Below are 12,335 nucleotides of genomic sequence, written 5' to 3' on the forward strand. Positions count from 1 at the left end.
GAAAGAAGAAAATTGGGCCAGAGTTTATATATTTTTGGGAGGACTAGGGTGCATGAATTTGAGTGAAATGTTGTAGAAGGAGGGGTTAAATAGGGCCCCAGTATGGGGGTCTAGCTGATGATGACTAGGATACATTTAAGTCATTAAGCTGGCTGAAATTCTTGTATAATAAAATAGATTGGTAATCAGGAATTTGATCAAGATTCCGTGACTAACAGTATGCACCCATCTTTCTAGCTGATCATTCTGGCTAGTGGTGGACCTCAAGCTTTAGTGAATATAATGAGGACCTACACTTATGAGAAACTGCTGTGGACCACAAGCAGAGTACTGAAGGTGCTGTCTGTCTGCTCTAGTAATAAGCCGGCTATTGTAGAAGCTGGTAAGTATACTTGTCTATTCTGAGTTGATGTTTGCCGCATGTGTAGTTTTAATTAGATCACCTTTCTGAGAAAAAGGGTGATAGAACTGACCTTAACAGGCTGAAAGTAGATGGTCCTATTCAGTTTGAAGCCAGAGTTGCATTCAGACAAAGTATATGTTCTGCTTGACACCTTCTTTGGTATTATTCAAGCCTCGTTTAGGCAGAGTTCATATTACCCATCAAAAATGATGGCTAATACTTGGCTTGATAACAGCTATTCCAGAAATACCTGGAATGTTTGCAGAAAATACAGATTTTTAGACTTAATCACTGCAGTCTCTGGAGTGTTGAAGTGACAAGAGAGTCAGTAGGTAGCTGGAGATGAGTGGGACTGGAGGCCTAGGAATCTTGACTTTAAGAAGTTCCCCAGGTTATTCTGATGCTCATTTGTGTATTCCGAAAACATTCAGCCCCAGTGTTTCAAGCACATGGTACACATTGGATAACAAAATAGGTATGGTCCTGTATTTATTCTTGTAGTCTAGTGAGGGTGACAGAAATACGCAAAAAGGTGGGGTGATCGCATGCTGGAATGAGTGCTAAGGAGAGAAATGAACAGCAAATCATGATACAGAATTGACTGGGGGGAGAGGGGCTTCCCTGAGAGGGGCTTCCCTGAGAGGGGTAAATGAAATTGCAGAATGAGAAGAGATTATATGAGAAGTAAGGATTAAGTGCCTTCCAGATGGTCCTGAAGGTAGGAAAGAAATTGTTGAGTTCTAGGTGCTGAAGGAGAAGTCTGTGTAACTAGAACCTAGTGAGTGATGGGATGAATAGCTCAGGATGAGGGTGATGAGCTAGAGCCAGGCAGGGCTATATCGTGCAGGACTTTCTAGGTCCCTGGAAGATGTTTATTCATGCTTTATTCCAGCTTTGGAAACATAGGTGTAGAATGCTTAGGTCAACTCGAAATACTAGGTGGGATCCAAATCTTAAAGGGTTCCTGAAGGCTGTGCTTAAGAATTTGGTCTTAACGTATGAGAAGCTGTTGATGGCACAGTGAGGTGTTGGGAATATTAATACTGGCATCGTGTGACAGTTCAAGTGATCAAATGCAGGCAGACCAGATGTGTTACAGAAATGAAATCATTTGATATTAAAAATATATAGTAAAGGATGAATGTTATTTAAGGAGTTAACATATCCAAAGTGACTGAAAGGTCAGTAGGTAGCTGGAAACGTATGCTACTGGAATGCAAGGGGAGACTGGGCTGGGATAGAGATTTGGGAGTTGCCCTCTCAGTGTACGTGGGTAAGGGCTGCAGGGAAGAGGTGGGGGTGCCTCAAAGCCATCTGCACCTGACTTTTACCCTGGGCGTGCTGAATCAGAATGTGTGTATGGTTAAGTCTCTGCAGGCTATTCTGAGAGGCATCTGGAATTAAGATCCACTCTCTTAGAGTTAATAATTACAGTAGCGGGAGGAAATGAAATCTGTGAGAGAAGGTAGAGGAGAATCAAGTCATTTTTTCAAAATATGACTATTTTTTTTATTAATTACTTTGGCTGTGCTGGGTCTTGCGGCACGTGGGATCTTCATTGCTGTGTGCGGGATCTTTTAGTTGTGGCACGCAAGGGGTTTTGTTGCAGCATGTGGGATCTAGTTCCCTGACCAGGGATCAAACCCGGGCCCCCTGCATTGGGAGCACAGAGTCTTAGCCACTGGACCACCAGGGAAGTCCCGGGAATCAAGTCATTTAAAAAATACTGAGCAGCAGCCTCATGCACTCTGTTAGCAGCCAGAGCTACTGTGCTACTGTGAGGAAGGAACCAGATAGGGACATCTTGTCTTACTATAGGGGTGGTGGGCTAAGTTAAAGTTGTGATAAATGCTATGAAGGAAAAGTACAGGGTGCCATAAGAATTATAGAAGTAGACCTAACCTAATTGAGGGAATAAAACAGATCTGAAAAGATAAATGAGGAGACAAGGGAAAGTATTTCCCACTGCATTTAGAAGTGATGTCCATAGGAGGGAGATGGTGAAGTTAAGCCAGTGTGTGGGGAATTGAGCTTCCATTTAGACTCCTGCCAGTGTAAACATCCTTCATTAGGGTCCTAAATGATGGAAAGTTGTGAATCTTTGAAGCACATCTTTTTGGAGTCACTGCCTTTTATATAGTCCCAGATAATAAGTGTTCTGGTGCCTTCTTTTTGGATTGGTCTCACCCCATGAGTTTACATAGCTCCTTCAGGTCTTTGCTCAGTGTCACCGTCACATTTAGGTGACCTTATTACCCAACTTAAAATTGTAACCCTAGTTACCCTACTTAAAATTGTAGCCCCCTCCTTTGTCTTGTCTTGTTTTTTGTAGCACTTAACACTACATAGTTTACTAATTGTATTATTTGTTTATTGTCTGCCTCCAACTAGACCGTGAGCTCAATGAAGGTAGGAATTTTAGACTGTTTTGCTCACTGGTATAGCTCCAACTCAAAACAGGGCCTGGTATTAAATAGTTTTTGAAATGATCCAATGAAAGGAAATAAGTAACAGGAATATTACCTGCGGGGGACTGTGGAGATAATGAAGGCTTTTTCCACACAGGGGAGGAACAATAGATATTTGACAGCAGTTGTCACTAGGTGAGGTGAACTGGAAAAGAAAGGGAAAGTGAGCAGCATGTAAAGAAACAAAAGGAAATAAAGTAGTTAGATGGAGGAGATAAGCTTCAGCAACAAAGAGGGACACCCTCTAAGACTAGAGAAGACACTTAGTACTGATAGGACTTGTGAGCTAATAGCCATCGCCTTAGATATTTTTTTTAAATCTTTTTAGGTGGAATGCAAGCTCTAGGACTTCACCTGACAGATCCAAGTCAACGTCTTGTTCAGAACTGTCTTTGGACTCTGAGGAATCTTTCAGATGCTGCAACTAAACAGGTAAATTCTGAGTAAACTGGTGCCGTAATGATAAGAGTCAAACCAAATATGTACTAAGCGTCTGTTTTCCTCTCCATAGGAAGGGATGGAAGGTCTTCTTGGGACCCTTGTTCAGCTACTGGGCTCAGATGATATAAATGTGGTCACCTGTGCAGCTGGAATTCTTTCTAATCTCACTTGCAATAATTACAAGAACAAGATGATGGTGTGCCAAGTGGGTGGTATAGAGGCTCTTGTGCGTACTGTCCTTCGTGCTGGTGACAGGGAGGACATCACTGAGCCTGCCATCTGTGCTCTTCGTCATCTGACCAGCCGACACCAGGAAGCGGAGATGGCCCAGAATGCTGTCCGCCTTCACTATGGACTGCCAGTTGTGGTTAAACTCCTACATCCACCATCCCATTGGCCTCTGATCAAGGTAAATTGTCAGTCAAAGTAGAAGGTTGCAGAACTGAACGTGAACTACCTCTGACTACTATTAGATGGCTGTCTAGGCACCAGGGATCAATAAGTAGCTGTATTCTTTAGTAAATAGGAACTATGGCTAGGATGGAGGTGGGGTTTTGAAGTGTTTGTGTAGTCAGTTTTGCTTTCGAGTGATAGTGACAGATTTAGTATGTTAGGGGTTTTAGGCTAAGAAAATGATTTTGTTGAGTTGTATGCCAGCTCTTTTACTCTTCCTTCCTATCTGCAGGCTACTGTTGGGTTGATCCGAAATCTTGCCCTCTGTCCAGCAAACCACGCACCTTTGCGTGAGCAGGGTGCCATTCCGCGACTAGTTCAATTGCTGGTTCGTGCACATCAGGATACCCAGCGCCGTACATCAATGGGTGGAACACAGCAGCAGTTTGTGGTAGGTAACTCTTAATAGTGACCCCTGGCTATTTAAAAGGAATGCATAAATCCATAGGATCCTGAACTACTTTGGTCATTGGCTCCCTCCATCCTTCTGCCTGCCTGAAGGGCTGCTTGCTGTTGGCTAAAAAAAACCGACATCTCTGTAGCTGCAGAGAAGATAAGGAGTAATGTGGCCCCTAATGATATTTCCTTTGACATGTCCTTCACATCATTGTCACCTCTATCTTACAAAGGGAGTGTGGGTGTGATTTACTGCTGTAAATTTACTGCTGTGGGGGTCTCATTTCATCCACACAAAAGGTTCACCTCCTAAGGAAGTAGCGGAGCCATAATTTGAATCCAAGTCTGTCTGATTTCAGAGCCTCCTCGTCTCCCACTACAGTTCTACATATAAATATTTAACATACCTTTTACTGTCTCTTCCAAGAGTGGTTTAAACTATTTCCATGGACTTAAGAATACCAACAAATTACGAGACTAAGTAGTTTTCTGGGATCTTTACCTATAATCTTAGCCTGAAACATTGATGTCAAGTTGGCAGTCTTAAAACTAGCTTCATTATAAGTATCTGAAGACATTTCTGATTCCTCAGAATGTGTTTTAAGACTCACAGAGCTTCAAAGAGTGTTCTTATGTAACCAGGTTACTTTAGAGAACAAGACTTGACCAGGACAGATCCGAGAGTGATTGCTAGCTGTGCGATGTGGATGCACTCACTGGGGGCTCTGGCTTTCTCCATTCGTTACTTTTGCTGTTGGCCTTGTTTCCATGAGGTGGCTTAATAGAATGCAAAGGGTACCTTTTAAAATCTCTTCTCTAGGAAGAGAGGAGTTTTTGTGTCCTTGTAAAAATGAAGTTGAATATAAAAGCTGCTGCAAGTAGCAGAATTATAACCTTTTTTAAAACTCAGAGGGAAAGCAGATTGTAGTTATATTTTGCAAAAGGTAACTTCCTTCTCCCATATAGGCATTCAGTTGAATAGTCTTGGAAGAGGTGAGTGGATTTTCTACTGGCAGCTCAGTAGAATTTTAGCAGTTGGTGATAAAACTTTGCTAAGTTTTCACCAAAATACACATAGATGTACAAAGACAGAGGGAGCATCAGAAAGAAAACACTGACATATGGTCTGCACGTTCCTTTGCCATCTTTGTGTATCTTTTCTTTATAGATCCCTTTACCCAGAGTGATTGGTGCCCTGACTAAAAAAGTTATCTTTGGGATCCAGAGGTATATTGAAGCTGTGCTTCACTGTGCACAGTACTGTGTATGGGGGAGGGCTGCTGCTTGGAATTAGTGCTGACAAGAGGCCACTTTCAGAAAGTGACATTCAACTTACTGGAGTCCATCTTCATTCCTGAACAAATTGCAAATTCTGGGGAACTTTGGGTTTATAATGTGAACTAGTAATTGCTACTCAGAAGAGAAAGCCTTTCTGGTATATAAACTTTAGAGAGGACAGTGACCTATTTGTTAACCGTATTTCTTTTGGTAGGAGGGGGTCCGCATGGAAGAAATAGTTGAAGGTTGTACTGGAGCCCTTCACATCCTAGCTCGGGATGTTCACAACCGAATTGTTATCAGAGGATTAAATACCATTCCGTTGTTTGTGCAGGTATGTTGGTTTTAAGTGAGGTGTTATATATTCTATGTGTCAGTAAAATTTTAGGACTTTAAAGATAACCAAAATATCAGGAAATTAGGGACCAAAATAGGGGCACCAGCATTTAATTTTTTCATCTACTATCACCATTTATAAAATGGCAATACTGCCCGTGCTTCCTGTCAAAGTATAAAAAATAGAATCTCAGTGTGTTATGTCCTTTCAGTTGAATACATTTATGAAAATTCCCTTCATTTTTCTTTGGCAGTAGGAGGAGAAACATTGGGACTAGAACCTCAAGAAGAGAGAGGAGACGTTCTGTTCCACTTTTAGGGGTGCTCAGTTTTGAAGGGACAAAAGCTGGTCTGAGCTGCCAGAGCACGGGCCTCCAACCACCTCTGGGTTTTCCAAATTTTAGCTTGAATAAAACTCTGAAGAAAAGGTTTGTAGCTGAAAATGCTCCAGAAAACCATTGCTCCTGAGCATCAGACACTCCAGAACATAAATTTAGAGCATATGATTTAACATAAGCAGTACAAATACCACTTACACTCTGAATTGGGAATTGGGAATGTTTACACCGCAGTGTATGTTTTAACTTTAGATTTAATTAGGTTTCATGTGTGTGTTTTCTCCTTAGCTGCTTTATTCTCCCATTGAAAATATCCAAAGAGTAGCTGCAGGGGTCCTCTGTGAACTTGCTCAGGACAAGGAGGCTGCAGAAGCCATTGAAGCCGAGGGAGCCACAGCTCCTCTGACAGAATTACTTCATTCTAGGAATGAAGGTGTGGGTAAGTAGGAAAGGAACCAGAGCCTTTAGCTTGTGTACAGTGAAGAACCATTTTTCCTCAAGAACCATTTTTCCATCCTTCTCCCAGCAACATATGCAGCTGCTGTTTTGTTCCGAATGTCTGAGGACAAGCCACAGGATTATAAGAAACGGCTTTCGGTTGAGCTGACCAGTTCTCTCTTCAGAACGGAGCCCATGGCTTGGAATGAGGTAGGCAGTGTGAGCATGTTTATTTGGTTGTTTGCAAGAGCAGGTATAAGGCAGTTTGTGGTTTCCTCTCAAACCACTCAGTACATGTTCATTTGCGTTGACTATGTCCTTGGCTTGAATATTCATTCTTTACGCTATCTTAGTAACTGCTGCGAGGAAAAACTACAGCTTTAAACGGCCTGTTCAGAAGAAACAAGTTCAGAACAAGTTAGAATTTGTAAGGGAGATAGATGAAAAAGTTACCAGAGTAAAGAACATTTTTCAAAAAGTTGTTAGGAATGAGGCAGTCCATTAAACACTGCTGGTTGCAAAGTCAGTGTATCAGTACTTTTTTAAAAGTTTATTTGTTCAGTATTTGTCCTTAGTACAGAGTTCATTGAAACAGCAGAACCACCCTGAAAGTTTATTCAATTATGGTACATAGTCATAAAATGAATTATATTTGTTGAATGAATGGAAAGAGATCCTGTATATTGTTAGGTGGAAAAAAATAAAGCAAACTGCCAAACAGTGAGTAATAGGTTAGTTGGGTATTTAATAGGCAATCTTAACATGTTCCAGCTTGAGCTCTGAACTTCCTCACCCACCCCCTTTCTCCAGACCTATTCCTCTCACAGTTAATGGCAGCTTGATTCTTCTAGCTGTGCAGGCTCTAAAAATCTTTTCATGTAACACATCCTGTCAGCGGCTCCTGTTGGGGGTAGACACTTTGCCTGTTTTGTTTCCTGTTATATTTCTAGCATCTAGAATAGTACCTGGCACGTAGTAAATACTTAATAATATACATTTGTGAAAAGAATAAATTAGTATTTTTAATACTGTGTGCAATGAGAAAACATGTTTTGTTAGGTATCTCTAGGTATCTTTGAAGGTTAGAGTTTGAAGTGCTTCTGTATTGTATACGTCTGTTTTTCAAGGTAATTCTGCATTTTCCAAATAGTTCTATAATGTTTGAGTTCTTTATTCCTTTTGTAATCTGCAAATAAGCATACTTTGAATTGAGAGTTTTCATTTTGCTTCCTTGCCTTGTACCTGTTTATCTAGACTGCTGATCTTGGACTTGATATTGGTGCCCAGGGAGAACCCCTTGGATATCGCCAGGATGGTATGTGTATCACATTTCTTGATTATCTCCAGATCAAGCTAAAGGTCCACAACTTTATCAAAAGAGCTGGTTTGCTCATCTGGGAAACCAACGTTGGCAGGAAAGTAGTGGCAGCAATTAAAGGCAGTTCTTAAATTCTAGAGTCAGCAATAGTATCTCTATTGGAGCACAGGGAATTCTGAGCCACACACTGAGCAGGCAGTAGGATCACACCAGTCAATGTGTGTCACTGCTGCAGGCCTCTGCAGTAAGTGCAGGATGTTACAAGTTGCCTGGCTTTTTATTCAGGTTTTTGTTCAGAGAACCCATAATACCTGTGTCTACAACCTACCCAGGAAGTGAGAGCATGAAAACTTCTGTCCCCAGGCTCAGATCTGGGATGCGTATTTACGTAGTTGTATTTTCAGAGTTTTCTGAAAAGTTAATTCAAATCTGGGTAGTGGAGATGGAGCATATTAGGCGGTAGACCACTTAAGCTTATGTTTCTTACCTTGACAGCTACATACGTGTTAACCCTTAAGATAAAACATATAAAGGTTTCACTGGAAACTGGCACATTTCTTAGTACTTTTGTGGATATCGCCTGGATTTGTTAACAAATACTGTTACATCTGCCAGCGCTCCTTGTTACTGCCTTCACCTCCTGCCACGACTCCTTGATGCCTAGGTGCCACACACACTAGATTGCTGCTGCTTCCCCTCAGGAATCTCTCTGCCTGGGTGAATGTCAGACGTCCAGGACTAGAACCTGCTGGTCTGCCTTTGGTGGAAACAGACCTTGTGTAGCCTCGTGGGTGGCCCGGCACTGGGTAATTACTTAGCCAAAGGAAGCTAGAAGATGAAGAGGTTAGAAAGCAGTGCTTTCTGACAGGTTTGCTGCCCTCAGATGCCCCTAACTTCAGTGTTCACTTTTATGTCTTCTCTCTCTCCCCCTTACCCATTTTGTTGCTACCCCTGACTCTCCTAGATCCCAGCTATCGTTCTTTTCACTCTGGTGGATACGGCCAGGATGCCTTGGGTATGGACCCCATGATGGAGCATGAGATGGGCGGCCACCACCCTGGTGCTGACTATCCAGTTGATGGGCTGCCGGATCTGGGGCATGCCCAGGACCTCATGGATGGGCTGCCTCCAGGCGACAGCAATCAGCTGGCCTGGTTTGATACTGACCTGTAAATCATCCTTTAGGTAAGAAGTTAAAAAAGCCAGTTTGGGTAAAATACTTTTACTCTGCCTACAGAACTTCAGAAAGACTTGGTTGGTAGGGTGGGAGTGGTTTAGGCCTATTTGTAAATCTGCCACAAAAAAAAAAAAAAAACAAAAACAACATACTTTGAAAGGAGATGTCTTGGAACATTTGAATGTTCTCAGATTTCTGATTGTTATGTGGTCATGTGTGGAAGTTATTAACTTTAATGTTTTTTGCCACAGCTTTTGCAACTTTAATACTCAAATGAGTAACATTTGCTGTTTTAAACATTAATAGCAGCCTTTCTCTCTTTATACAGCTGTATTGTCTGAACTTGCATTGTGATTGGCCTGTAGAGTTGCTGAGAGGGCTCGAGGGGTGGGCTGGTATCTCAGAAAGTGCCTGACACACTAACCAAGCTGAGTTTCCTATGGGAACAATTGAAGTAAACTTTTTGTTCTGGTCCTTTTTGGTCGAGGAGTAACAATACAAATGGATTTTGGGAGTGACTCAAGAAGTGAAGAATGCACAAGAATGGATCACAAGATGGAATTTATCAAACTCTAGCCTTGCTTGTTAAAAATTTTTTTTTAAATATCTGTAATGGTACTGACTTTGCTTGCTTTGAAGTAGCTTTTTTTTTCTTTTCTTTTTTTTTTTTTGCAGTAACTTAGTTTTTTAAGTCTCTCGTAGTGTTAAGTTATAGTGAATACTGCTACAGCGATTTCTAATTTTTAAGAATTGAGTAATGGTGTAGAACACTAATTCATAATCACTCTAATTGTAATCTGAATAAAGTGTAACATTGTGTAGCCTTTTTGTATAAAATAGACAAATAGAAATGGTCCAATTAGTTTCCTTTTTAATATGCTTAAAATAAGCAGGTGGATCTATTTCATGTTTTTGATCAAAAACTTTATTTGGGATATGTATGGGTAGGGTAAATCAGTAAGAGGTGTTATTTGGAACCTTGTTTTGGACAGTTTACCAGTTGCCTTTTATCCCAAAGTTGTTGTAGCCTGCTGTGATACAATGCTTCAAGAGAAAATGCGGTTATAAAAATGGTTCAGAATTAAACTTTTAATTCATTCGATTGTGTCACCTTTTTTTCCTTGTCACTAAGTGGTTTGTAAGGGTAATAAATTATTTTCCTCAGGATGAAGCGGAATAAACTTAAGTTGTAATGATGGAAACAGCCTTACTGCTAGTAGATGGAATTGTTTGACAAGTTTCTTTAGCATGTGGCCCTGCGTTAAATTGCACAAGTGTTTCAGCCTTGAACATTGATTCTGAGCTTGTATAAGAGGTGAGAGTCTCCCATCTCCAATTGAAGGACTCTGGGCTTAGAAAGCCTGTGGCCAAGACTCCTTCAGCCTGGCTGCAGTCATGTGTATAATCCTGCCCACGTGACCAAAGGCCTCCTCAGCTCAAAGGCCTCTAGTTCTTGGGCTACATAGAACAAAACTGAAAGCCAAATAGGCATCCCTGTCCCCAAACTCCATCACATGGTTTCATTCCTTTAAGGTAATAATGAAGAATTACCCACCTGGATTTGGACTTCAAGCACCTTCACAGAAGTGTGACTCATTTGAAGAGGGGAATTCCTTCAGCTCCACTTTGAACTGATAATTAAGATGGTTTACCTGTCGATGTTTATCTGAACATAATCAGAGCGAACTAGAATGGGCCTTCTTCCATGCTGTCTGCCAGGTGAGCCTGTCATCCTGGTGGTAGGTCTGACAAGCTTAGTTCATCCCTGAGGGCAGAGTCAGTAGACCTGTTAGAACTTGTGTTTTGGGCTTTAAAAAACATGAAAGTGTTTTGTGCTTAGGGAGAGCTGTTTCTGATTTACTGTGTATTTAAATATATATTCAGTTCCTTTCTGTTGGATGAAGACCCTTTGAGAAAGCTTTGTAAATTCTTCCCTGTGGTCTAAGATGTAATTGGGATTGGAGAGGAAACACTTGTGTACCTGTGAGGGGGCAGCTCTGCCTCCAGTGCATGACACACGGCACCAAGGCAGCACTGCAAGAGCTGTTGGTTAGAGCTGTGAGGTTAGAGTGAAGATCTTTAGTGAGTTCAACTTTTAACATAAAGAACCACAGCAGCGTGTTTTATTTAAATAACTTTTTAAAACCAGAAGACATTTCAAAGCTTTGTCTGCATTCATTATAGTTTTGAAATTCCATGTAAAAACTTAATATGATGGTTAATCTGATTCAGCAAGGTAGTTCTGCAATAAAGGACAAAGGGCCAAGACACTTGTGAAGAATAAGATAGAAAGATGTGTTCTGTCAGCTGTCAGGGCCTAACTGTAAAGCTAGAGGTAGGTAACACTGTTATTGGCATGTGTATAGAGTATACACTAAGGGAATAGAAGAAGACGATAGGCACTTTAAAGGTAGCGTTGGAGGTCAGTGTGAAAAAGAGGGAAGTTTTTGTAAAAGTGTGGAACAGTTAGGTAGCCATTTGGATAAAACGGAAATTAATGCAGAAAAAAATCCATAATCAACAAACTATCAAAAGCCCACACTGGAAGCCCATGTGTCCAATAATTGCAAGAGAACGGCCTCAATGCTTTACTACAGCGTCAACGTGATAATGTGGGTATAACGATACTGAATAAAAGCAAGTCACAAATGCATGCCGTAGGACTGCACTGGTGCAAAAAAAAAAAAAAGGCAAACTATTTTAAGGAAATCATCCACAGATGGTAAAGCTAAAAAGCAAGAAAATTATTAAATTACCACAAAAATGAGAAAAGTAGTTACCTGGGATGGAGGTGCATAGGACATTTGATCCCACTGCAGTGACCACCATTAAGGTGAAAAGTGAAGCTTTTCCATGTTGGAGGAGGTGTTCTAGACATGAGGCTTTGATCTGGTTATTTGAATCCTTGACAGCGAAAAATCTTGAGATAAATACACTCTTTGATTCTTGTCTTGATTAGTGTAATAAAAACAGATGACCTGAATCGTACTGTATGGTTTATAAAAAACCAGCAGAGAGCGGAGTCACTCCACTGCAGTTGTTTTGTTCTAGTAGGTGAGACTCTGACTGCCCTGCCTTGCTTGAGGGAACACCCATCAGGTGCAATTAGAAAATATTGGGGGTGGGGGGGTGCTGAAAAGGTAGTGCTTCCTCTTTCTTGTCTGTCAGCGTCCTGCGTGGTGTCCACTCCACCTCCCCACCTCATGAGTAACCCAGAGGGAGGTGACAGGTCTCCTCTGCCACCTCAGCATCAAGCCTCTGAGAGGCCAGAGGCCACGTACGTGTAGAA

General features: G+C 41.4%; 1 protein-coding gene across 5 annotated transcripts in view; it reads left to right on the forward strand.

Moving 5' to 3' along the window:
- Positions 1 to 12,005, forward strand: part of CTNNB1 (catenin beta 1) — a 45,860-nt gene extending 33,855 nt beyond the window's left edge. For 2 of the 5 annotated variants that reach the window (XM_057704489.1, XM_057704492.1), the window contains exons 7-15: positions 238 to 382; positions 3,200 to 3,303; positions 3,383 to 3,721; positions 3,998 to 4,156; positions 5,654 to 5,773; positions 6,402 to 6,552; positions 6,640 to 6,761; positions 7,806 to 7,866; positions 8,834 to 10,146. In XM_057704489.1, coding sequence (XP_057560472.1) covers positions 238 to 382; positions 3,200 to 3,303; positions 3,383 to 3,721; positions 3,998 to 4,156; positions 5,654 to 5,773; positions 6,402 to 6,552; positions 6,640 to 6,761; positions 7,806 to 7,866; positions 8,834 to 9,042 — 1,410 coding nt within the window. In that variant the 3' untranslated portion in view covers positions 9,043 to 10,146. Of the gene's footprint in view, positions 1 to 237; positions 383 to 3,199; positions 3,304 to 3,382; positions 3,722 to 3,997; positions 4,157 to 5,653; positions 5,774 to 6,401; positions 6,553 to 6,639; positions 6,762 to 7,805; positions 7,867 to 8,833; positions 10,147 to 10,579 lie in introns of those variants that run through there. The other 3 variants (XM_057704491.1, XM_057704487.1, XM_057704488.1) reach the window with 3 other exon arrangements.
- Positions 12,006 to 12,335: the final 330 nt, after the last annotated feature.

Source organism: Hippopotamus amphibius, chromosome 13 (genome assembly GCF_030028045.1).
Source record: "Hippopotamus amphibius kiboko isolate mHipAmp2 chromosome 13, mHipAmp2.hap2, whole genome shotgun sequence".
Lineage (NCBI taxonomy): Eukaryota > Metazoa > Chordata > Mammalia > Artiodactyla > Hippopotamidae > Hippopotamus > Hippopotamus amphibius.